Consider the following 22,568-nt stretch of genomic DNA (forward strand, 5'->3'; position numbering starts at 1 on the left):
CTGTCTACGTAGCTACTACCACTGCAACGAATAGTACAGAAACTCTTACTTGTGCATCAATATTTTGTTTCCCATAAATTCATTTAAAAATAGAGGTTGAGATATCATTGCCCTGCACTTGAAGATATATGAGAATTTAAAGTTATAATGATGGCGCAAACTGATCCATGGAGGTCGCTTGGGACAATTGCGTCAAGCTTTTGATTCTACAAGAGTATTAGGGTAATAAAACCCAGGGAAGAGGAAGTCATTCGGCTGACTAACCTTCGATTTAGACTGAACGGACGACTTTTCTACCAAGCCCTAAATAATAACTTTAGTTAGTCAGGGGATCAAGTCAACCGCACATGCATGTTCCGCTACCTTCGCGGACCGCGATCGATCGCTGACAATTTAGCCACCTTCCGAATAGCGAACCAATAGCGACTATAGACATACCATATAGCCATGTTCTATAAACAAAAAGACGTGATTCTTCCCCGCAGTCTGTCCCCACCCTTTCGGATATGGCTTTGTATAAAACCCGAAACTTGTGGGGCCAATATGGTTTAGTAAACATCATAAAAGCTGCTTTGATAATAATTATTAATGTTTCGTAGTGTCAAAACTTGCATATATATGCAAATGAGAGGTTCTTGACTGTAGATATATAGCTTGGTATAGAGCGAATAGGATGATTTGCTATAAATTAATGAGGTGATATTGACCGTATACTGAGAGTAAACTTATGGGAGGGCAAAACTAAGAAACAAATGTCTATAAAGATGTCGAAATCTCCGCCTTTAATATTGAGTTTGGAGTAGAAGATATCTTGAAGAAACAGGATACTTTGAACAAGTTTCTGCCCTTATTAGTTACTTTACCCACCAAGACATTCACTTGAAGGCGTACGCTTTGATTTGAAGAATTGCCTACTATATATATCTAAAATTTAAAATGCAACTATCTACTCTGGTCGGCAGTATCATAGTTGGCCTCAGTGCAACTGCTCATGGAGCATCCCTGACTACCGTTACCGGATGGGGCTCAAACCCCGCAGGAATCCAAATGAACATTTACGTCCCGGATACATTACCAGCTAAGCCTGCTATTATCCTTGGTGTGAGTATCATGTATCATTTGAGTTTGATTAAATGTCTACATGCACTAACAAATCACACGTTCAAAGCTTCACCAATGCGGAGGCAGTGGCCAACAATTCTACGGTGTAACCAGTCTCCCCTATTGGGCCAACCGATACGGCTACATTCTAATCTTCCCCTCCAGCAATGGCTACTGTTGGGACAACCACAGTCCTCAAAGTCTTACTCGCAATGGGGGAGGAGACACCCAAAGTCTTGCCCAACAGGTTCAATATGCTCTTTCAACTTACAACGGGGATCCAAATCGAGTCTATGTTTTCGGATGGTCCTCCGGCGGAATTATGGTAAATAATCTTGCGGCTACTTATCCAGATCTCTTCGAAGCCGGTGCGGCATACGGTGGCACCCCTGCTGGATGTTTTGCCGGAGCTGGAGCTTCTACGCAGTTCCAACCTACGACTAATAATACATGTGCAAGCGGGGGTATCATCAAGACTCCACAAGAGTGGGGTGATTTTGCGAGGAATGCTTATCCTGGAGGATATACTGGCCGCCGTCCACGACTTCAGATTACGAACGGTGGTTTAGATACTATTATCAATCCTCAGAATTACCAGGAGCAGCTGAAGCAGTGGAGTAATGTACTCGGACTTAGTTTGACAGCCACGAATACCAATCAGCCGGGGCAGGGGTATACGGAAAGTATCTATGGTACTGGGAATAAGCTTGTTGGATATCTGATCGCTGGAGTCGACCATTTGACTCCGTTCTGGGAAAGCAGGTTGCTGGCTTTCTTTGGAATCCCATAGTGTAATCCTCGAGGTGAATATGTATCTCCCGTCGATTATCGCCAATATCATATCGACTTCCTAGATGAATCCGGCGTGTAAATAGTCCTTTTATGTACATGAATTAAAAGATATCACCCGATGAAATATTAAGTTAGACTAAATTGAGATCAATATTATGTATGTTAAAGGTTCTTATGATATAATCGAGTTCCGTTGACAACAATCGAATTCACGAAGTTTGGTATGAAGTGTCGTATATTCTTCCATACGGATTCAAACAAATTATTTCAACTTAACTCGATAACTAAACTGATCGGCCAAACTATTAGATTGATCCCTACTTGCTGAGGGTTAAATATAAACTCCACCACCTATCATCTCCACTTCCTTTTTTTATTTTTCACTACACTTCATCTAGATCTTGATCCATCTACCAGCATCATCAAACCATATAGCCTCCATCGAAATAATCATACTACTAAGCCTCTTGCCCATTCCCTTCCACGCCATTTCCCCCAAAACCCAATCTAATATATCAACCACAGTATTATATACCAACCATCATCTACCTCTATAATACTCATCAAAAAAGCCCTCCCAAAATGTGTAAGACACACTCCGGAAAGTTTCTCTGCGGTCACAAAGTCGTCGACGTCCGTACCGGATGCCCGACTCCCAGGAAATGCAAAACCTTCCTCAAGAAACAATACACTATCCCAGAGAAGTGTACCAATTGCAAGCATGGAACAAAGGATGTTGAACGCGATATGTTGGCCATGAAGAAACGTAGAACCGTTATCATGTCCCACGAGAAAGTTGAAACCGTAGACGGACCTCGAGAGTGTGAAATCGAAGTTGTCCCGTGTACTGGGGGTATGGAGATTAACTACGGATTGAATGACAATAAGAAGAAGAAGAAGAAGAAAGAGAGTGATGGTAGTTCTGGGAGTGGTGGGTCGTCTGGGAAGTTTTCGTCTATGGGGTCCCTTGGTGGAACCTCGTCTGAAGGTTCCCTTGGGAAGGAACCACAAAAAGAGAAATGCGGAATTATGTGAGCGCGAGGGATTGATTTCACATCTGTAATTTTTTTCCCATTTGTTTTTGTTCGCTTTTTTCTTTTTTCTTTTTTTTTTGGAAAGCTACAGAGATATGCTTCTAGATCAGAGACTAGAATATATCTAAAAGACGCACGCATAAAGCAAAGAAAACTGCGTAGTGTTTCAAGGCTAGCTGCTTTCTTAAATCGTTAACTTTAAGCCGTCATTCAATACAAATTTCAATATAAGATCTGGGTTTCTAGTCATAACAATAGTTCCAATCGTAAACATCCGTAGTTTTCGTAGACATCCGTAGTTTTGCCGGAATGAATCTAGCTGAGTTCGAACCAAAAGGCTGAATGTAAATACGCCGGGAAGCTTCTAAGTGGGCCATGGCTAATGTATACGTATGCGGTGCAAGTTTATAATCAAACGATGAAAATAAGAGTTCGATTTTACCACGCTCTAGAGGTCTTTCAGTAACCGGTACCCCTTACCGCCGAAATTCCAAATCGAGATCGACAGTTTTATGATATTCTTCCATACGTAGCTATCTCAGGCAACCTAATCTCTCGCGCACTCCCATAAGTGACCTATTTATGTAAGAACAAGAATATCAATGTAACTCTACCAAACCACTCGTGCCCAGTATCAATTATCAGAATCCAAAAGGTTTATATACAAAAAAGTGAGTTACTGCCTCTACAAAAAAGACTATAGTACAGAACTCCCTTCCTCTATCCGTCTTCTATAATATACAAGTTTTGTCTAGAATACAAGATAGAAAATCCCCCCTTCTAAAATTCTTTAACAGAACTTAGGGTTAGTAGATCCAATATCACCCCACTTGATCTTGCTGAATCTAACATTGGTATCGAACTGGTTGGCCCTGATAACAGATGGAGCACCTTCCTCAGGGTTGCAAGGACCAGAGTTACCGCCGTCCAACCATTGCATATGACCACCCTCATCCCACCAGATGGACATAGCAAGGACCATACCGCGGGTAAGAGCATCACCCATCTCCTCAGTAGCACCGAGAGCAAGGTACCTCTCAGCACCACCAGTAGTAGCACAATAAGCATCATCCATATGGTTAACAGCAGGCAAGTGCTCCTTAGTAGCATTAGGAGGGTCAATTCTCTTGTTATTCTGGATATAGAATCGGTGGTAAGAGATGAGCTTGTTGCGCTTGTTGGACTCGAATTGGGTAACGACGGTGAATGGCTTGAGGGTGTTGAGGGTGTAGGCTGGGCCGGGACCGTAGAACATTGGGTCTCCGTTGAGGTAGGTGTTTTGACCGCAACCCCACTCATCGCAGACTCCACTCCAGCCGCACTCCTCGCCGGTACACTTGTAAGGACCAGTGATGTTGCAAGGGTGGGGGGCGTATTGTTGAGCCATGCGGTTGGCTTCCCAGATGTCCATCTCTGGGCAGCAGGCACCCTTTCCTTTGATGTTTCCCTAATATGTTTATCAGTACCCGACAGTTTTTGTATAGTTATTAGAGGAGGGGTGAGAACTTACGACACCATCCACGAATGGGAAGGTATAACATTGAGCATCACAATAACCAGCACCAAGCTCGGCACCAGCCTTGTTCAAGTGGTGATTTCCACCATACTTGTGCATCTCAGAAAGGTACAAAGCACCGTTCATACCGCATGGCAACTTGGAAACATCAACATCGAACGAGAACTCCTGTCCGGTCAACTTGAGCATCTCGTACTTATGCTTATCCTTAGCCAAAAGATAAACTCTGGGGCTGAGAACAGACCCATCGCTATCCTTCAACATATCCAAGAAGAGGTTATCACCAGAAGTGGTAACACCATACTTGGAGTAGTCGTTGATACCATCGATCAAGCAGTTCTTAGCACAATCCTTCTCGTTGGGGCACACGGTGGCATTTGGTGCGTTACCCCAATCACCGCATCCAAGGCTTGGGTTAGCCTTCTGGTAGATTGGATGAGTCGAGGAGTCGAGGACGACATAGTTGGTTTGTTTCTTGCAACCGCCCTTCTTGGTGCACTTGTAGGTTTCGAGCTTTGGGTGCTTCTCCTTAGTTTTTCCGGCAAGTCCTTGAGCGGACGCGAGGCCGAGGAGGAGGGAACAGATGATAGTTGGAATTGCGGGTGCCATCGTGAACTATATTTCTCTTTCGTTGACGGAGGGAGGATATGTAGAGGAACAATTCTAGAAGGAACTGATGATCTCACAAAGAAAGAAAGAGAGGGGGAAAAAAAGACAACCTTCGTTCGCGTGGACTTATATATGCATTCGAAGCTGGAGGAATATCCGTATAAGTCCCTACCCCAGCCTTTTTTCTCCGAAGCTAGTAGCTAGTTAGCTAGCGGGCCTTGATCGCGCGCGGGGGTAAAGGGGGAAAAAGATCCAAAAGAATGCCAATGCAAACGCCAATGTCCATTATCAATCTATACGAAGTATTTGTATATAGCCGCCATCGGTATCGGAGGTACTCCTACCGATCGCTAAAGCACCACTGGTGGAGTTCGATCCAATGAATCTGGCAGGCGCATATGAATAATAAGAAACAAAACACCTGAATATCGTAAGGATCTTCTATTTCCCTTCCAGAAAGTTTGTCCGAGAACCACGCGTCTCCCTGTTCATACCCATCTACAAAAGTATGTAAAATATCTTGTGCAATGTAGGGATATATCCATGCACGAGTCCAAGCACCAGACACACCGATACAAAAATCTGGGGTTTGGTAACGATGTCATGATCTCGGATTGGGCTGTCGGGTTAAAGGCCCGCAACTCCAGAACTGGGATTGGTACCAGGGAAATAGAGCTAAAAGCTGCATCCACACCCGGAGTGCCGATGGGACAAGGATTGCTTAAAGTTGTGGAGTAACTTTTTCCCCTCCCCAAATGCTGTAGTTATGGACAAGGATATTTATCCGTCGGTGGTCAGACTTTTGGAAACAAAAGCGAGGGAAGGAAGGCTTCTAGAAGAACCTTAAAACAAAAAGTTATAACCACCACGAATCATGTCAAGGAGGTTGGGAACATGTAGTAATTACTTACATGGTTTTATGGGAGTTTATCCTATCATCCATCTTGACTAGTTGGTTTTTAAGCGTCTTGGGAGGCTTTCATAAGCATCTTCAAGCATTTGCCTCGGTGGAGCTTTTTCTCTTGAGGCGCTCAATTCTGTAACATTGAGTCTGCTGAACTGTCCAAGAAATGCAACACCATGCAACACCTTAACTCGAAATGGCCATTAAAACCCCAGGCCTTGTAAGTCTGCCTTACTCGAAAGTTTCTCGGAGAAATGCGATTCTTCAAAGACATCTTTTTAGGTCATGTGGCTTGTACGGTCATAGGCCGCCTGAATCCATAGCGCCCGGGAATATGCCGCTGCATAGATATATCAATCTTCGAGTGGTATGAACGGAATTAAACTTGTGTTCGATTGTAATCGGATGATTAAGATTGTGGGGTAGGATAACAGGCCGGTATGCACGCGCACGCCGGTTAATATCATATCATGATATATCAATCGTTAAGTCATAATATAGCCAACGTTATAAACCAGATATGGGATCAAATCTACGCTCACCGTGGTATCATGCGGCTTCTCGCATAAAAGTCGAAAGGTAGAAAAGGGAAAAGCACAGTCCAATAACCCCTATAACTCGTCATAATATCAAACCCCCCCAAGATGTATAGTTATTCCGGTTATTGGAGAGCTTCCCTCTTTCTGAGTTGTTAAGCTATTATCAATACCCCATCGAATGTCTTCCCATAACGTAAGGCTGACAGGACGTGAGGATAAATTTAAATACCAAGTCTCTTGATGGCTTGACTTCCAACCATGAAAGGAAAGTTAAAACACTACTTCTAGATCCCCTCTACACTCACAGATGGAATTCACTGAGTTTATACCGACGGTATTACATTCCGAACGATTCCCATAACATCCTAACCCTGTAAACAGATATATTACATTGCAAGGAGCTGAACCAATCTACCTGTCATAAAATCTTAATGAATACAAAAATACAATCTACTTCGGAACGCCCCCGACACCAGTATTCAACAACACCCTCTCAGTACCCCCATCAGTAGCCCTATCCCCAGCCTTCAACTTAATAACCCCCTTCAACGACCTCTCCAGCAAAAACTTCTTCATCCCCATCGGATCCAACTTAAACCGTTCATTCTGCGCCAACAGATCCGCAACAACACCAGCAACAGCAGGCGTAGCCATCGAAGTCCCATCTTTATCCGCAATATTCCCATCATTAGTAGTACTAACAATCATAACCCCTGGAGCATGAATATCCACGCATTTTCCAAAATCAGAAAAATCCGCGCGATTATCATCAATATCCGTTGCTCCAACCGTTATCAACGATGGTAATTGTGTAACAAACCCCGCCGGGAAATCTGTACAAGAATCCTTATTATCATTCCCAGGTGCGATCGTAAAATGAATACCAGCTTCCACAGCCCGTTTAATAGCCGTAAATATAATCTGTGAAGTCTCGGGCGCACCAAGTGACATATTAATCACCGACCCCGCAAACTCTTTTTCTCCTTTCCTTTTATTATGCGCCGCCAAAACAGCGTCAATACCTGCCGCGATCCCAGAATCACTCCCACCACCATTATCATCCAACACCTTAACCCCCCACAAATTCGAGTTTTTGGCAACTCCGTAATGTAAACTCCCCGCTGTTCCTGCAACATGCGTTCCGTGACCGTCTTTATCATCTCCGCTGTCGTTAAACGCGGAAAATAGAACTTTGGCACGACCGTTGAAGTCGGAATGGTCAATTTTGATACCGGAGTCAACGATGTAGATGTCAACCCCTGTTCCTGCGGTTCGGTCGAAACGGTGTTTGTAAGTTAATTCCGTGATGTTACGACCATCCGCGGGTATTGGGGGTTGAGAAGAGATTCGTTGAAGACCCCATGGTGCGGTAGATTGTTGGATTAATTCCGTCGTAAACCCTGTCGTAGAATTCGGGTTCGTAGCCGGTTGCTGTTGTCTACGGTGAAGATATCTTCTATAAACTCCCTGAGAAGAATATGAAGAAGGAGAGGAAGAAGAAGGTGGAGAATGTTTAATATTCCGTACGGAATGCGTCAAAGAAACTTTAGGCATCTGTTTCCCTCTCCTATGGTTCTTCTCCACAATCGCTATCCCTTCCATCCCAGCGACATTAACACTATGCGTTCTTGGCATCTTCATCGTAAACCCTCGAAAATTTTCACCATTGCCGAAGGTTTGGATGTTGATCCCGTGGCTTGTGAGGAATGTGGCACCGAGGGTACGCACGCCGTAGGTATTGTGGGCAGAAACGTGACGGGTTGTACGGTTGTAACCCATTGAGGAGAAGATTGAAGACCAGGAGTCTTTGTTATCAGAGGCTAGGAGGACGATGTATTCGTCTTCTGATTGAGATGGGGTTGCGGGAGCGGAGAGGGTGGTGGTGAGGAGGAGGGAAGTGGTAAGGAGGGTTAATGACTTCATCTTGATGATATCTGACTTGATAGCTTTTATTAAAGGATAGTAAGAGAAAACGGCAGGATCGTAGAATGAATCGCACTGCGATATAAAAATATATAAAATGAAAGTGACAATAGAAGGGAAACTGCTATACACAAACTCTACCTGAGAGTTGTTTTTGTTGTAGAATTGTAATGAAAGGATCGTGGGTGAGGGTAAGTCCTGAAGACCTTAGACTTCGCTGTTAGTTCTTCGGGGTACGGCTAGTTATTAAATAATCATCTATTCTAGTTCAAGGACTATTCTAGACTCCTTAAGGCCATGGCAGTTTCATTCACGTTAAAAGCTGAGCACAATTACGGGTTAGTGAAAGTGTATGCAGGTACAGCTATACGGCGTCTTGAATCCTTTCAACTTCGCGGTGGCTTACCCTGCCAATTGCAATTGCAATCCAAAGATTTTATATGTTACGGCCGTCAAAAAAAGTCCAAATAACGCCGCACAGAAAATTCGAAATTATGGCGTGCATTGAAAACCTCAAATTGGTAGTTCCATACTTCAAGCTAAACTAGTTGGGGTAGTCTACCTTACTATTCATAGTTTAGTCTCAGAGACTCCGTTGTTCGACGGTGTTCCTGTATCATATCTGCTCTGAAACCACCCTTCTTTTAAGCCCACCCCTGCTTCTGCTTGTGAGGAAGCCACATTATGCGTGGGTGCCTTCGCCTCATTATGGCTTGGTGTGTAAAAACAAACAAGAAGTATTGCAGCGAGCGATACGTGAGTCGAAACAAATCACAAGTTCTTGAATTGAATATCGAAATTTTGAGATCCGCGTCAGATAGATGCGGATGCAAATGAAGATGAAAATATAGAAGTCGACATAGATATATGACAGATGTGAATTTACGCCCATATGCAGATTAATTCCCGGAAACCCTCGCCAACCCCTCATAGACCAATCTCCGAACCTCCCAAAACCTCCCCTTCCCTTTGCCTCTACCGCTCAACAACCCTCCACTGCCTCCCACATCCTCGATGGTCACCCTTCCTACCCCTTCCTTGACCACGCTCACCACTCCATCGCACAACAGCCTTCCCTCGCCGGTAAGTTCAGCAGTGTGTCCCGCATCCAGCAATACCCTTCTCAACTCCGGCAGTTTTATATCCCCAACATGAATAGGTTTCGCCGATTTGACAGGTGTATTTGTCGTTGTTGGTAAGATGTCCAAAACCAGCTGTCGCTTCTTGTCGGGCTCTTCTTCTTCTGTTTTCATCGCTGTGTCTTCGTCCTTGATGTTTTCTGCTTTTATGAGGTCGGTGGAGGTATCGACGGTTACTCGGCCGACGACGTGGACAACTCCTAATCCACCCACGCTCTGCCATTTCAACATTTTGACTAATCCATCGCTGAGCTTCAAGCTCCATACTTCTGTCTCTCCACCCACATTCACGGCCTCTCCGATCTTTGGCATGAACACCTCCCTTTCCCGTTCTTCCTCGCCATCATCGTTATCAACTCTCAACTTTCTTCTTTCTTTCTCCATCATTCCCTCGACTTCTTTTCCTAATACTTCGGTTTCTTCTATAGTCCCCCCGATTAACACAACCTTCTTGGGTTTCAACTGAGGTAGCAGCATCCTCAAACTTCGTCCGTCGCTAAGACCGGAGTAGTCTATGAAGACTAGATTGTTCTTCAACATCACTGTTGTGGTGTTGATGACCAATTTACAAACCCCGCTTGTCGTACTAGTAACATCCTCAGGTTCATAGTCATCGCTTTCATCGCTTTCGGATATTTGCCCATCCTCAGATTCGACGCTAAGACTCCTTTCCCTCCCTCTTCGTCCCTGCTTCAACTTCTTTGATGCGTGAATGTTACCACCACGTTTGTTGGCTGTAGTGGAGACTTTATCCCATTTTCGTTTCCTTCCTATACCGCCTTCCTCGTCCGTACCCGGTAAAACGACTCCACTACCTCTTCCTCCCAAGAACTCAATTTTCTCGCCTTTAACACCGGTAGTACCACCACCCGTTGCAACGTCTTCCTCTGCTTTGACAAAGTCTTCTACTCTGACGACTTCACCATAGTCATCGAATTTTCGTCTTTGAACGGAGAAAGGAAACATTCTGTTTCTACCTTTCGCATGTCTGACGTCCCAATCGTGAACCCCTTTCCCTTTCATAAGTACGTTGATACCTTCATCCACTATCCCCCCGCCGCCGACGGCTTTCCGAGCCTGAATACCAGTAGATAGTGATTTCCCTTGTAACGTTGGATCTTCATCTTCATCTTCTTCGTCACTTGAGGAGCTAACGCCGGCAATATCGTCATCGTCATCGGCGTTCACGGCGCCAGCTATATTCTCTGCTGTTTCCAAAAGAGAAATTTCGGCGTCTTTGATGTCGTGAGATAGTTGTTGCTGTTTTAGGAATTCATTGTGTGCTTGGAGTTCAGATTCGTTCAATGGAATTTTGAGGCCAACGTTCATGTCTAGTAGAACGTTATCGAGTTTGACGACTTGTCCCATGATGCTCGCGTCGCCTATTTCTTCCTTTTTGGAGACGGGAAGACAGAGTTCTCGCCATTTTTTGTAGAGATAGCCGCCGGCAGTGCCTTCACTTCCTCTTTCTGTTAGAACGATGAGGTTTCGTTCGTCATCGGCGATGGATTTAACAACCTCCGTTGAGAATCCCCATTCTAGCGACTTATCACTCGTAATCACGACTTTTCCGCCCTTTCGGGACAGGATCTTGGTTAACTGGTGTTTATGTTCCACCAGTTTTAAATGTCGGAAATCGAAGGGTCCGTATAGTTTATCGTCCTCCTTATCACCAGCTCCTGTATTTGAAGATTTCGGTTTTCGACGGGATGAAGGGTTGTTGTTATGAGTTACCGATTCGAATTCCTTTACCATGCTTTCATCCATCCATTCTAGTAAAGCTCGGACGTAACGGAATGTTCGACCGGCAGTACGAACTGCAAGAGATATTGTGGCACCCGAGGAACCCCAGTTTGAGGATTTCGAACGAAAGTCGTGTTCTAGCAGATACGCCAATTCCAGAATCCTTGCTGAGGAGTCGGTGGGAATCAATACCGTCCCGCCTGCGAAAGCCGCTTTCCTGATCGCTGAAAGTAGCAATTCATCTCTTTTCTTCCTAGGCGTGGAAACTTGTCCCGGCAAACAATTATAGGGCGAACATATCAAGGCTGTCGGATTCAAGAACTCCTCAGAAACACCCGTAGGGCCCGGTAAAAAAGATGCAGATGATAAATGCGCATCACGCAGATGATTCCAAGATACCGCGTACAATATATTCTCCGAAGAATGCGAATGTTGGATCCTCCATATTGTTCCACCGAGTGTATGACCAGCTCTGTATGCCGTGATCGTGAGTCCCGCTAGAGGTGGAGAAGGGAATGTGAATGGCTGGGAGTATTTTAATGAGCTGAATGAGTCGAAGTATCGGTCTATATCATCAGATGACGGAGGATTGCGTAGGACTAAGGGCGATAGATCGGAGGTGGGGGGGTAGGTTGAGGTGATGAGAGGGGTGGACAGGTATGCGTCTTGCAAGAGGGAGCGACCGAGATTAGCGACAGGATAGGTGCAGTAGACGGGGATACGAGAGAAATGAGGGATGTGGGCGCAGCAGTGAGCGTACGAGCCGATGTGGGAGAGAGTCGGATGGGTTAAGAGGATGAGGGAGATGGTTGGTGCGTGTCTACATTATACGTTTGTATCATATTAACAAGAGCTCTTTACAAAACAAACCAGAGAGATGAGGAATAATACTTCTCGATCTGCTGGAGGTCATCGACGTTGAACGGTTCGGACCAACCGCAGTCTACGAGGATTTTGATGCCATTGTCGAGGAGCAGGAGAGATGCCGAGGCGCGTGAGGCGGACTGGGCACCCAGCAGAGGGATGAATTGGAACATGGTGTGGCTCTTATGGTATCATGCTTATGCCCTCTTGTCTACCAGCTATAGATTAGGCTGTAGACAATTATAGTGGGTATATTAGGGATGGTGATGGAGACGATGTAGGTGATCCGATGAATATGAAGGTGAAGGTGAGGATGAGGATGAAGTTGAAGCGAAGAAGAAGAGCTAGCACAGTCTATTTGGGAGATCGCGAATGTTCAATCAAGCTAACGTGTTGTCGCCAAATTCCCGTTTGGGAATAACACGTTTAGCAACACATCGCTGTTTGTATATATCACGTGACAATTTTAAACTTCAAAAGTCGGTCAAATTAGCAACACATTTTTTGATCTAATATAATAAACTTGAGGCTTCCTCCGGTCGCACTTAAACCCGACTGAAACAAGAAAGAACTCTCAACATCAATATCTTTCAGAATACAACATCAATAACACAAAGTTAAATTTCCCTCAATTCAGAATCTGAAACTCAAAAACAAAGTATATGTTTAATTAAATAAATAACTCAATTATCAGCAAAAAAGTTTCTTTCTCGTTGGTGCCGAGACTAAGCCAAGAACGCCATACCACGCCGAGAAAAAACAACACATTTTTTTATATAGAAAATTGAGAGGCCCACCCACCAAATTCTGCTGGGAGGGGCGGGGCACGGACACGGGGAGGACCATTAAAGACCCTTCCTTTCAGTCGGGCATACTACATGAGCGGACTGGAACAGACTGTACTCAAGTTAATATGAAACTTTTGCCCAAATAATTCTAAATACTAAACTTCAATCTCAGAATACTTTTCAAGAATACTCAAGTGCACCTATAGTAAATATTCAACACACCCCAAAAAATAATTAGCAAAGGGACTTAGACACAGAAGCGATCGACGTCCCCATCGGATAGGAAATGGCTTCCTCCAGCGCAACGGTACCCCCCAGCCTGCTTGATCCAGTGGTAGCCTGCTGGACATGGTCCCATTGTTCTCAATTTTTTCTGCGTCTCCATGTCTTTCCGCCGCTGTTCCTCCAAAGCAGCCAAAATCCGCTCTCTTTCTCTCCTAGCCAACTCCATCTGAATACGCTCTTGCTCAAGCTTCCGCCTCTCTCCGTCAACAAGAGCCCGTAGCTCTGCTTTCTTCATCTCTTCGATCCGCTTTTCTTCTTCAACTTTTTCTTTCTGGAGGCGTTGATATTCCTCTTCGCGCGCGATAGCGGCTTTCTTGTCGAGTTCGAGCTGATTCCATACTTCATCAGATACCCCCGCGTCGCGTCCTGGCTGGCGTGCTGAATCCCAGGGATCGGCCGCTTTCTCTTCAATATTTAGAGGAGGACCACTCGGCGACGGCCCATTTTCCTCGTTGCTACCATTCTGAGCAGAAGATGAAGCGGTGATGTTCGTCTCCTTTGCACGCTGATTTGGCACATTCTGTTTCATGGGCCGAGGAAATGGGGTTGTGTGATTCGGTCCGTGCCGTGTAGTTCCTGCAGCTTCAGTTCGGCGAACACGCTCTGCCAACATGGATCCCATGACCTTGATTATGATATCTTCCGTGAGTACCAGATTGGTGATAGGCTCAGTTACTTGAGAAATGAGCTCTCTGAACATATTCTTAGCGAGAGATTTCACGTCTCGCGCGTTGCCCCAGGACTTTAGTTGCGACAGGTCTCTGAAGAGGCGCAGTATAGTCTCACGGAGCTCTGCGGTTGGAGATTCAAGCACCGAGAGATCAAGCGGTGCCTTATTTTTCTTCTTCAGGTCGTCTAAGATTTTGATGAGCAATTCAAGGCAGGATCCGGGTTCCATATGGTTGAAAACGACAGATTCTGGAAATCGACTGGTTAAACCCGGGTTGATTGACATTAAGCGGTCAATGTCTTCGTCGTAGCCGGCAAGAATGACGATAAGCTTTTGAGCATACTTGGGGTCCGTAAGAGAGGAAACAAGCTCGTCCATTGCCTCGGTTGCGAATCCTCCTTCAGCAAGGCGATAAGCTTCGTCTATGAACAGAACTTTGCCCATAGCCTTCTCCAATAGCTTCTTGACTTTTGGTCCGGTATGTCCAACATATTCTCCGATCATATCAGTGGTGGAGCATTGTTCTACTTTCGCGTGAGCAAGGAAACCCATGTCGTAGAAGACCTTGCCCATCTTTTGAGCTGTTGTTGTCTTGCCGGTGCCTGGAGGCCCTTTGAATAGAAAGTTGAATGGTATCTGTTCTCGTGGATCCATCCCGAGCGCTTTCATATTTGCGGCGGTGGTTTGGTAACCCTCAAATTGCTTGATTACATTTTCGCATCCGACAACGTCTTGGAATAGCTGTACAAGGTTAGTAGCAGCTCGTGTACCTCTGTCAAAGTCTGGATCAAAATCGACAGCATCGAATATATCTGAATTCTTTGTTTCCCCCGCTGACAGATGTTTCTGGTGCAACGCCTTGGCTCGGTCTAGAAGAATGTCAACTTCGCCAGCGTTTCCAAAATTCGGTCGGTTTCGCGCGCGACTGAGCACTTCAATTGCAATATTCTTAGCCTGATCAGTAGCGCCAAAGCCTATTTCTTTGAGTTTAAGATCCAGGATCCGGCGTAGCTCATCGTCGCTGAAGTCCTCGAACACAAAAGCCGACTCTAACGGGAAACGTCGAGCAAGACCGGGATTGACATCCCGAAACATCTCTTCCATCTGATCTTTGTACCCAAGGAGGAGCACACAACGATCCTCACCCGGCGTACTCTGTACCTCAGCAACGATCGTGTCGATGACGGCCGTCTTGTATGGATCAGCACCACCTGCTAGCATATATGCTTCATCAATGATGAGAACTTTGCCGACTGTCGAGGCTAAGATGGCCTTCGTGTTCGCTTCTGAGGCTCCGAGCACGCTTCCAACAAAGTCCGCTGGATTTTTGACGACCACTTCTCCATCAGAAAGAAGGCCGATATCTGCCAATATGCGCCCATAAAGTTTCGCAACGGATGTCTTGCCAGTGCCTGGTGATCCGATGAAGCAGCGGTTGAGCGAATACTGAACGAGAGGCTTTTCATCCAATTCGCGTTGATAGTTGAACTGAATGCCGTCCAAAAGGACACGGATTGTGGTCTTGACAGCCTTCAACCCGATCAACTTTTGCAGCTTAGCCCACGCGGTGTTGTTCTTAAGAACTGCTGAAGGTTCTGGTCCAATAAGGTCTTCCTTAGTTAATAGATTGTCATCCGGCTTGAGTCCTTTTCTTCTTTCCTTCCGAAGACGCTTGGCTTGACGCTCTGTAATTTGGGCGAGCCTATTTTGGACCTCGCGGGCATTCCCGAATCCGTCGCGTCCACGTCCTCGACCAATTCGTCGGGCTACGATTCGAACATATAGTCCGGCCATGCCATTTTCGACGCTCATGTTTCCTTTGTACTTGGATTTGAGATAATGGCAAAAGATCGTCTGTAGCTCTTTGTCGTTGTAGTCCTGGAACTCCATACGCTTTGGAATGCGGCTAGGAATCCCAGGGTTGTGCGCGAAGAAAGCCTCCATTTGCTTATGGTAGCCTGCGAGGATGAAGACGATTTTGCCTGTGAGGTTTTCGATTTCGGCTAAGAGGTAATCAAGCACTGCCTTGCCGCCATAACTGTTACCAGACACGAGCTGATATGCCTCATCGATGAAGAAAACGCCTCCGCCCTCTTCTAGAATCTTCTCAATATGCTTTTGACACGCGGAGACGCCATCGTTGGCTAATGAAGATCCGGATGATTCGTGAAAGTAACTGCCAGGCAGTGCACCGACTTTTACCAGAAATTTTGCATAGAGCCGTGCCACTGTGGTCTTTCCAGTGCCTGGATTTCCCAATAATGCGGCTCCGAACCTCTCGTCCTTGAGAGACGCATTCTGTCGGACCACGGCGTCAACCTTGGCTTTGATCCCAAGGAATTCCTGCTTAACTGATTCTAGACCAATCATGTCCATCAAAGAATCGAGAGCCTCGTTCTCAGCGCCCTCAAACTCTTTTTGCCATGCCCAATCATCTTTCGATTCGCCGATTTCCCATTCGCTGTGGTCTTCATTGTTCTCCGGCCCTTTCATAGAAGTTTGGCCTGGTTGGGGTGCAGTTGGTTTGGTTTGAGGTGCGGTTGGTTTGGTTTGAGGTGTGGTTGGTTTGGTTTGAGGTGTGGTTGGTTTGGTTTGAGGTGCGGGTTGAGTATTTGCAGTAGTGATAGAAGAAGTCGCTCGGCCGCTAGACGAAGCGCCGGAATCGCCCCTTTCAGAAAGTCTTTTAACTTGTGTCTTCAAGCTTGCTAAGTCTTGTTGCTTCTGTGATAAACCGTTCTCTCGGTCACGATCGTCCCCCCTCTCCCTGAGCAAGCGCTTCTGATGATCGATTTCATCTTCAATCTCAGCTAGCTTCCGTGCATACGCGACTTGTTTTGCCAGGCGCTCCTGGTCAAGTTTGTGATCTCGCTGCTGTCGTCTCTCTTGATCCCGGTCTTCGGCCTCGCATTTTCTGCAGGATGCAGCGGCTTTATCGTGGCACTCCCTCGAGATGTTGTGCTTCTTCCGGGAGCACCTCGACTTGATAACCGCAGGGCATTCCATCTTCGAATGATCTTGGAGTTGGTGACAACGATGAGGACACTTGTGTTGCCCACAATTGAGTAGTATTCCACTTTCTAGGTGTTAGAGGTATTGTAAAAATAGGGTAGGCGGTCACGTTCTTACCAGGGCTCAGAGCAGCCTCCATCAGGGCATGCTATTTCGAATTCTTCCTTGTCTTTCAGCAGTACCTTCTTTTCAGGATGCTGTTCGCATTGAACGGGGAACCCATCATAGACATGCCCGTCCTTCTTCAGCTGCTCCATCAACGGAATCCAGACATCTTTGCCCTTACGGCTATTCATGAAAGTATCGGCGTTACCAATCATGATCAAGGCATTTCTCGCTCTTGACAATAAAACGTTGACACGCTGGGGAGAAGCCATGAAGCCAATGTCGCCAATACTATTACTTCTTGTCAAAGACACGATGACGATGTCGCTCTCCTCGCCTTGGTAATTATCTACGCCAGAGTCAGTCGCCAACAGCACCATTAATGCCGAGCTGCCACGTCTAGGCGGCATTTTGCCACAAGTCAAAGCGAATTGGTTTCTATCTTACCGATGGTTGAGATTTTGATCTGCCTTTTCCCTACGCCTGCTCCCGCGGGCGACAACAATCCAGCCCGTGTTAGTTCAAACGAATCCAGATCGTTCAGGACAGGATCATTGTCCTTAGACAAGGTCTCGCGCAGCACGCATAGCTGGCCAAGATATGGAGTTAACACGACAAGATTGTTAGTACCGTAACCCTGTTGGCCAAGGTAGCGAACGCATTTGATGATGATTTCAGCTTCGTATTTGTTCTCCTTGCTCAAATTTGATCCATCATCACGACGGTCGGCAATTCGTGTAGCGTTGAGTTCAGGACAATTGTGAGAGACGAATATGACGCTGTCTTGGAAGCCGCGCAATCGGGGCCTCCCATTGGTCCCTTCAGCGTCTTCAAGTTCGGGATACGTGAGATTCCTGACAAGCGATGAAATCTCGGGACGCATCCTGTGTTGTCGATTGAGGGTAATGTGAGGCACTCCAGAAAGTACAAGTCTTTCAAAAAGTGATTGATTCAAGTTATAACCATCGCCTTTCTCAATCGTCAATGCATGATTGTTAACTTTAGGGCGAAGTTGTTTGTGATCGCCAATGAGAACTAGTTGCTTCGTGTTCGGCGTCATGGCTGTGAGAATGTGGCTCTCGAGAATCTCGCCAGCTTCCTCGACCAGTACAACTCCAGGCGAAGCTTTCTGTAACTGGTCCGTGTGCATCGCGGCTGCTGTTGTGGTGCACCCAATGATGCGCTTCTTTTCGATGATGTGAGTATCTTGAAGCTGGCGTATCCGTTTAAGTTGCTCCTGGCATTCATTGTATTTGCGCATTAAGTTGCCAATCTCAGAAGTCTGCTCTTCAAAAACCTCTCGAATCCATTTCTTCCAATGGGTCGCACGTACGCCGGTGTCCATGGCCCATACGGTCGGAAATTGTTGCTTCGCACTGTGATGGAACACGCCAGCATCATGTCCAGAAATCCAGCGCTGGAGTAGATAATTTGCGGTAATCTTCTTGCCCTTGCCCCCGATCATGGTCATACCTTCTTCGTTTTCTGGAACTACGAAGGCATCGAAGAATTCGGAATGATCTGAGAACTCAAGGTAATCGAGCAAAATCTTCTCCGTCGGTCGAAATGTCATATATTGGTTGACCTTATTAATCAGAGAATCGTGATAGCTTTCCGCTTGTGCCTTCTGATCTTGCCTCATCCTGTATGTGGGCCCACTTTCTTTATAGGTGTTCTGTTGTTCGAAAAGGCTCAAAGCTTTCGTACTGGCGGTAGACTTCGAGCCAAGTCGAACGATAGAATCAATTGGGATGCCTATATTTATCAAATCCTCGAGAAACTGATCAAGCGCATGATTTGTGTATGTTTGCACAAGGATTGTTTCCGTGGTGTGGTCGTGAAGTGCTTTCGCGATCAATGCACCAATGAAGGATTTCCCAGTACCTGCAAGAGTCTAGTCAACTTCACTACCGAAAGATCGTAGAGATATCATCATCAACTTACCCGGAGGCCCCTGGATCAAGCTTACTTTCTTCCTCAATCCAGCGAGAAGCGATTTGGCTTGAGCAACATCAAGCTTTACGCTTTTTCTCGTTCCAAGAATACTTTGAAGGTCGTCCTCAAAATTGATCCGAATGCTGTTGACGACACTTGTAGGCATAATACCAGAGAGGACTTCGTTTGAACCGGGGCCGAGGCCAAGAAGTTGGTCTCGCAATGGGATTTCGTTCATCGATTGAAGCCGTTTTAGAATTGGACTGTAGGCAAAGAATGCTGTGTCAACCTGGACAAATTTGAGCTCACTGGAGGTTTTTGACATGTAAAGAACCTTGTTGAAAGATTGCTCATCCTCGATGCGAAGAACAATGACCGGTTTTTCTTGGGCAAGCAGATCTTCATCGCGGTCGACGTTTGCAAAAGCAACGATCTCATCACCATTGATGAGACATCCGAAGGAATCATGCTTGATGAATTTTTTGTTCTCGCGAAGAAAGTCCTTCCGGGTAGTCACACCTTTGAGGCCCTTCAGTTGAGGAATATGACCGTTGCACCGTAGCTTTACAGAGCAGAGTTTACGCTTCTTAATGGTTCCGCAATCAACACCGTTGAATTCCAAGCCTTCAAGGATGAATCTACGTTTTCCCTTCTTCTGGCCGATGGCGATGTGGAAATCATCGCGTAGCTCGCCGAGGAAATCTTCACGCAAGAGACGAAATTGATTGTCCAGATGTACGAGGCTTTTGCTTGGATCGTCCACGGATTCCACGGCATCAGCCCGGCGATAGAAGGGTCGCTCGCGGGAGGCGAATTCATCCGGGGTAGGTAGCAATTTGACCTTACGATAGTCAACAAAGTCGTTATCATGGCGTCCACCGGGGCCTTCTTCAACCCCGTTCGAGGAAGTGCTACTGAGAAGGTGCTTGATCTTCTGGCCCAGGTTGCGAATCTCGAGCGAGGAGCCATTGATCAAGGACTCGTTCCCCGTTACACGTTCAGCGACACCCCGCACATCTGGCAGCCTCTCAGAAGAACGGGAGGAGAGAACTTCAAGTAAAAGCCAAGCGAACGCGTGGGTGGCTGTATCATTGAGGATCTGGGCCTGGTGGGCCTCGACAAGCGTGTTCCAGAACGTCGGTGGCTCAACAATGGCCTCGAGAATGCGATTGAGGAATTCTCCGGCGTAGAGCTGCTTGAGCGATGGATCAGCCAGGCGGTGGAGAACTAAGGCCGCCACCCCGTTGAGGAAGACGCTTTCCCGGGAAAAGCGAAAAGACTTGGCAACAGCATTGATTCCGCCCGTTGCGGCGACAACACTCTCAACGCATTTCCCCACGTCTTCCTGGGCACACAACGACTCCAAAAAGCGGCTTCCATCTGCGGCAGTCTTGAGCTCACGATGTCCGTGTATGGTGGCATTGAAGAGCTTCGTTTGCCTCACCAGTCGCTTGGCGGAGTCCTCTTGATCACCCATTAGTGCGAGCAGTCTCGTGACCAGACTTTTTTTGTAGTGCGAGAGAGTCCTGAACAGAGTCGGGTCAACAAATACTAGTATGTATAATAGTAGAGCGTGTGAAAAAGAGAATGTATGTGAAAGAGAGAGTGCGTGTATGAGGTATGAGAGGTGTGAGGGAGGGGTAGGAGGGGTAGAAAGGACTTGACGCAGTCTCGTAACCAGGACTTGATGCAACTTCTAAGACCGGTTTGTTAATTAAGTATCTGCTACTTGCATCTGTTGGAATGTCATCAATTCATCTTCAGGCATCATTTGAGGCCTATCAGCTGAATGCTGTGCCACCAGCAACACCCCACCACTTAATTCGCTTGACTGTCGACTGGTCATCTACTGGACCTCAGCTTTGTATCATATCTCTTCTTACTCTATCTCAATTCTGAACTCCTCTTGAAAATTTACATAAAAAGCTAGTCTAGTTTATAAAAAGCTTCAAATGTCGACCTGGAGAGGTGCTTCCTCTAGCGGTAGGGCTGGCTTCGCGCCTCGAGGTGGTCGAGGTGGTGGTCGAAGCGGACGAGGCGGACGGCAGAGTGCTCCACAGCCCGATATTGTCAAGCATCCTCTTGGGAATTTGGTTGCTAAAATCACTAGTAAAGATATCGATCTTACCGCTTCAGGTGATACCCTTTCTGCGACCGCTGTTATCACCGATTGTGAATATGTTGCATCCTACAATTGGATGAATGAGAGCGCTTCAACTATCATGGCACCTGGTACGAATTGAAGTTAATGGCGAACACGAACAAAAAGACAAGCTGACAGCTGACTTCCTCAAAAGGAAAACCTCCATTGTGGACACCTCTCTCGGTGCCGCGTCAGTTAGATGAAGACAGTGGCGATTTCTACCGAGATCCAAATGCTGCTAGGTTTCCATCGTATCCCATTGAACCCGCCGTTCAGGCTATATTCAGAGTCGACACTGCTTTTTCAACATCCGAGATTGACGTCTTCGCCTGTGGTAGTACCCTGGGCAACCTCCTTCGTTTCGCTCGACATGATGATAAACCCTTCCGCTTCACGGTTGAGCTGATCGGAAACACTGTCTTCTTCGTCCGTAAAGAGGGATCCCCAACTGAACTTATCACCGGGGTGCGAGGATTCGGACATACGTTCCCGGAGGCGTATACGACTTGGGAGTCGGATGTCAAGGGTTCTGAGACGCATCAACGAATTGTGCAATACAAATTCGGCGGACTCGGATTCTTACTGCGCTTCGAATGCGATGGTTATTTTAATACCGCCCGACCGCGAAAATCAATCCGTAAGGGGGATGACGACCTAGCTCAAGCCTTGAAAGCGGTATCAGTCAGTCAGTCCCTCCCAAAGCAGAATAACACTCTCAACATCAAAACCGGCGGGTCCGAAGTTCCCCAGTCTTCGATTTTCGACCTCAAGACTCGTTCAGGAAAGCATGCTCAATCAATAGATATGGAACAGATCCTCCCTCTACTTTACCTCAAGCAAATTCCCAACTTTATCGTCGCGTACCACAATGGCGCTGGTCTTTTTCCGACAAAAGACATCAAAGTTGAGAACTATGAGAAGAAAATCCGGCAGTGGGAAATTGACAACAAGTCTGCATTGGAAAGATTTTCTGTTCTCCTACGCAAGATCATCGAGGTTGTAAAGATGGATGAGTGCGGACGGCTCGAGATTTATCGCCCTTCCCTTGATTATCTTGAGATTCGCAAGCAGCATGGGGATGAGTCGCATGTATTGCCCTTGTCTTTAAGACAGGAATGGGAAAATGCAGGTTTACAAGTCGCGGACGAGCCCGACTCCGATCAAGAGTCATTGCAAGAGAGCGAAGGGGTTCACCTACCCCGTGGTTACTACAACTACAATCTCGACAGTGATTCCGACGATGATGACGCCAAAGATTTCACAGCTTGTTCTGCGGATGACTGTGGGTACTGCGGGAGATGCACTTACTGAAACAGCGGGTTTCTTGGCTGTAGCCCGTCACAATGTCTGTCATAATAATCGGCTGTTTGTGTAAATTGACAATCTAGCAATGGTTTTATTTCTGGAAGAAATCGTATAGAGACTAGTCATGATGTTAAGATAATATGCTTAGTTCAATGGCGCCCACT

At 46.3% G+C, this 22,568-nt stretch overlaps 7 protein-coding genes across 7 annotated transcripts; 3 read left to right on the forward strand and 4 right to left on the reverse strand.

Annotated features, from left to right (window-relative positions):
* Positions 1-936: 936 nt before the first annotated feature.
* On the forward strand, positions 937-1,891 carry AOL_s00110g291 (uncharacterized protein; the record flags this gene model as incomplete). Its single annotated transcript, XM_011126981.1, has 2 exons — positions 937-1,101; positions 1,169-1,891. 2 exons carry the CDS (start codon positions 937-939, stop codon positions 1,889-1,891), a joined length of 888 nt encoding a protein of 295 aa, XP_011125283.1.
* Positions 1,892-2,475: 584 nt separating this feature from the next.
* Positions 2,476-2,928, forward strand: AOL_s00110g292 (uncharacterized protein; the record flags this gene model as incomplete). The annotated part of the gene is made up of 1 exon (XM_011126982.1): positions 2,476-2,928. One exon carries the CDS (start codon positions 2,476-2,478, stop codon positions 2,926-2,928), a length of 453 nt encoding a protein of 150 aa, XP_011125284.1.
* Positions 2,929-3,717: 789 nt separating this feature from the next.
* Positions 3,718-5,052, reverse strand: AOL_s00110g293 (uncharacterized protein; the record flags this gene model as incomplete). The annotated part of the gene is made up of 2 exons (XM_011126983.1): positions 3,718-4,374; positions 4,438-5,052. 2 exons carry the CDS (start codon positions 5,050-5,052, stop codon positions 3,718-3,720), a joined length of 1,272 nt encoding a protein of 423 aa, XP_011125285.1.
* A 1,893-nt stretch (positions 5,053-6,945) lies between these two features.
* AOL_s00110g294 (uncharacterized protein) lies at positions 6,946-8,418 on the reverse strand (the record flags this gene model as incomplete). Its single annotated transcript, XM_011126984.1, has 1 exon — positions 6,946-8,418. The coding sequence occupies one exon, from the start codon at positions 8,416-8,418 to the stop codon at positions 6,946-6,948; it is 1,473 nt and encodes a 490-aa protein (XP_011125286.1).
* An 899-nt stretch (positions 8,419-9,317) lies between these two features.
* AOL_s00110g295 (uncharacterized protein) lies at positions 9,318-12,337 on the reverse strand (the record flags this gene model as incomplete). Its single annotated transcript, XM_011126985.1, has 2 exons — positions 9,318-12,120; positions 12,192-12,337. The coding sequence occupies 2 exons, from the start codon at positions 12,335-12,337 to the stop codon at positions 9,318-9,320; spliced, it is 2,949 nt and encodes a 982-aa protein (XP_011125287.1).
* Positions 12,338-13,199: 862 nt separating this feature from the next.
* AOL_s00110g296 (uncharacterized protein) lies at positions 13,200-20,433 on the reverse strand (the record flags this gene model as incomplete). Its single annotated transcript, XM_011126986.1, has 4 exons — positions 13,200-16,980; positions 17,034-17,370; positions 17,469-18,905; positions 18,966-20,433. 4 exons carry the CDS (start codon positions 20,431-20,433, stop codon positions 13,200-13,202), a joined length of 7,023 nt encoding a protein of 2,340 aa, XP_011125288.1.
* A 475-nt stretch (positions 20,434-20,908) lies between these two features.
* On the forward strand, positions 20,909-22,410 carry AOL_s00110g297 (uncharacterized protein; the record flags this gene model as incomplete). The annotated part of the gene is made up of 2 exons (XM_011126987.1): positions 20,909-21,188; positions 21,254-22,410. The coding sequence occupies 2 exons, from the start codon at positions 20,909-20,911 to the stop codon at positions 22,408-22,410; spliced, it is 1,437 nt and encodes a 478-aa protein (XP_011125289.1).
* Positions 22,411-22,568: the final 158 nt, after the last annotated feature.

This window comes from Orbilia oligospora (assembly GCF_000225545.1).
Source record: "Orbilia oligospora ATCC 24927 unplaced genomic scaffold scaffold00110, whole genome shotgun sequence".
NCBI lineage: Eukaryota > Fungi > Ascomycota > Orbiliomycetes > Orbiliales > Orbiliaceae > Orbilia > Orbilia oligospora.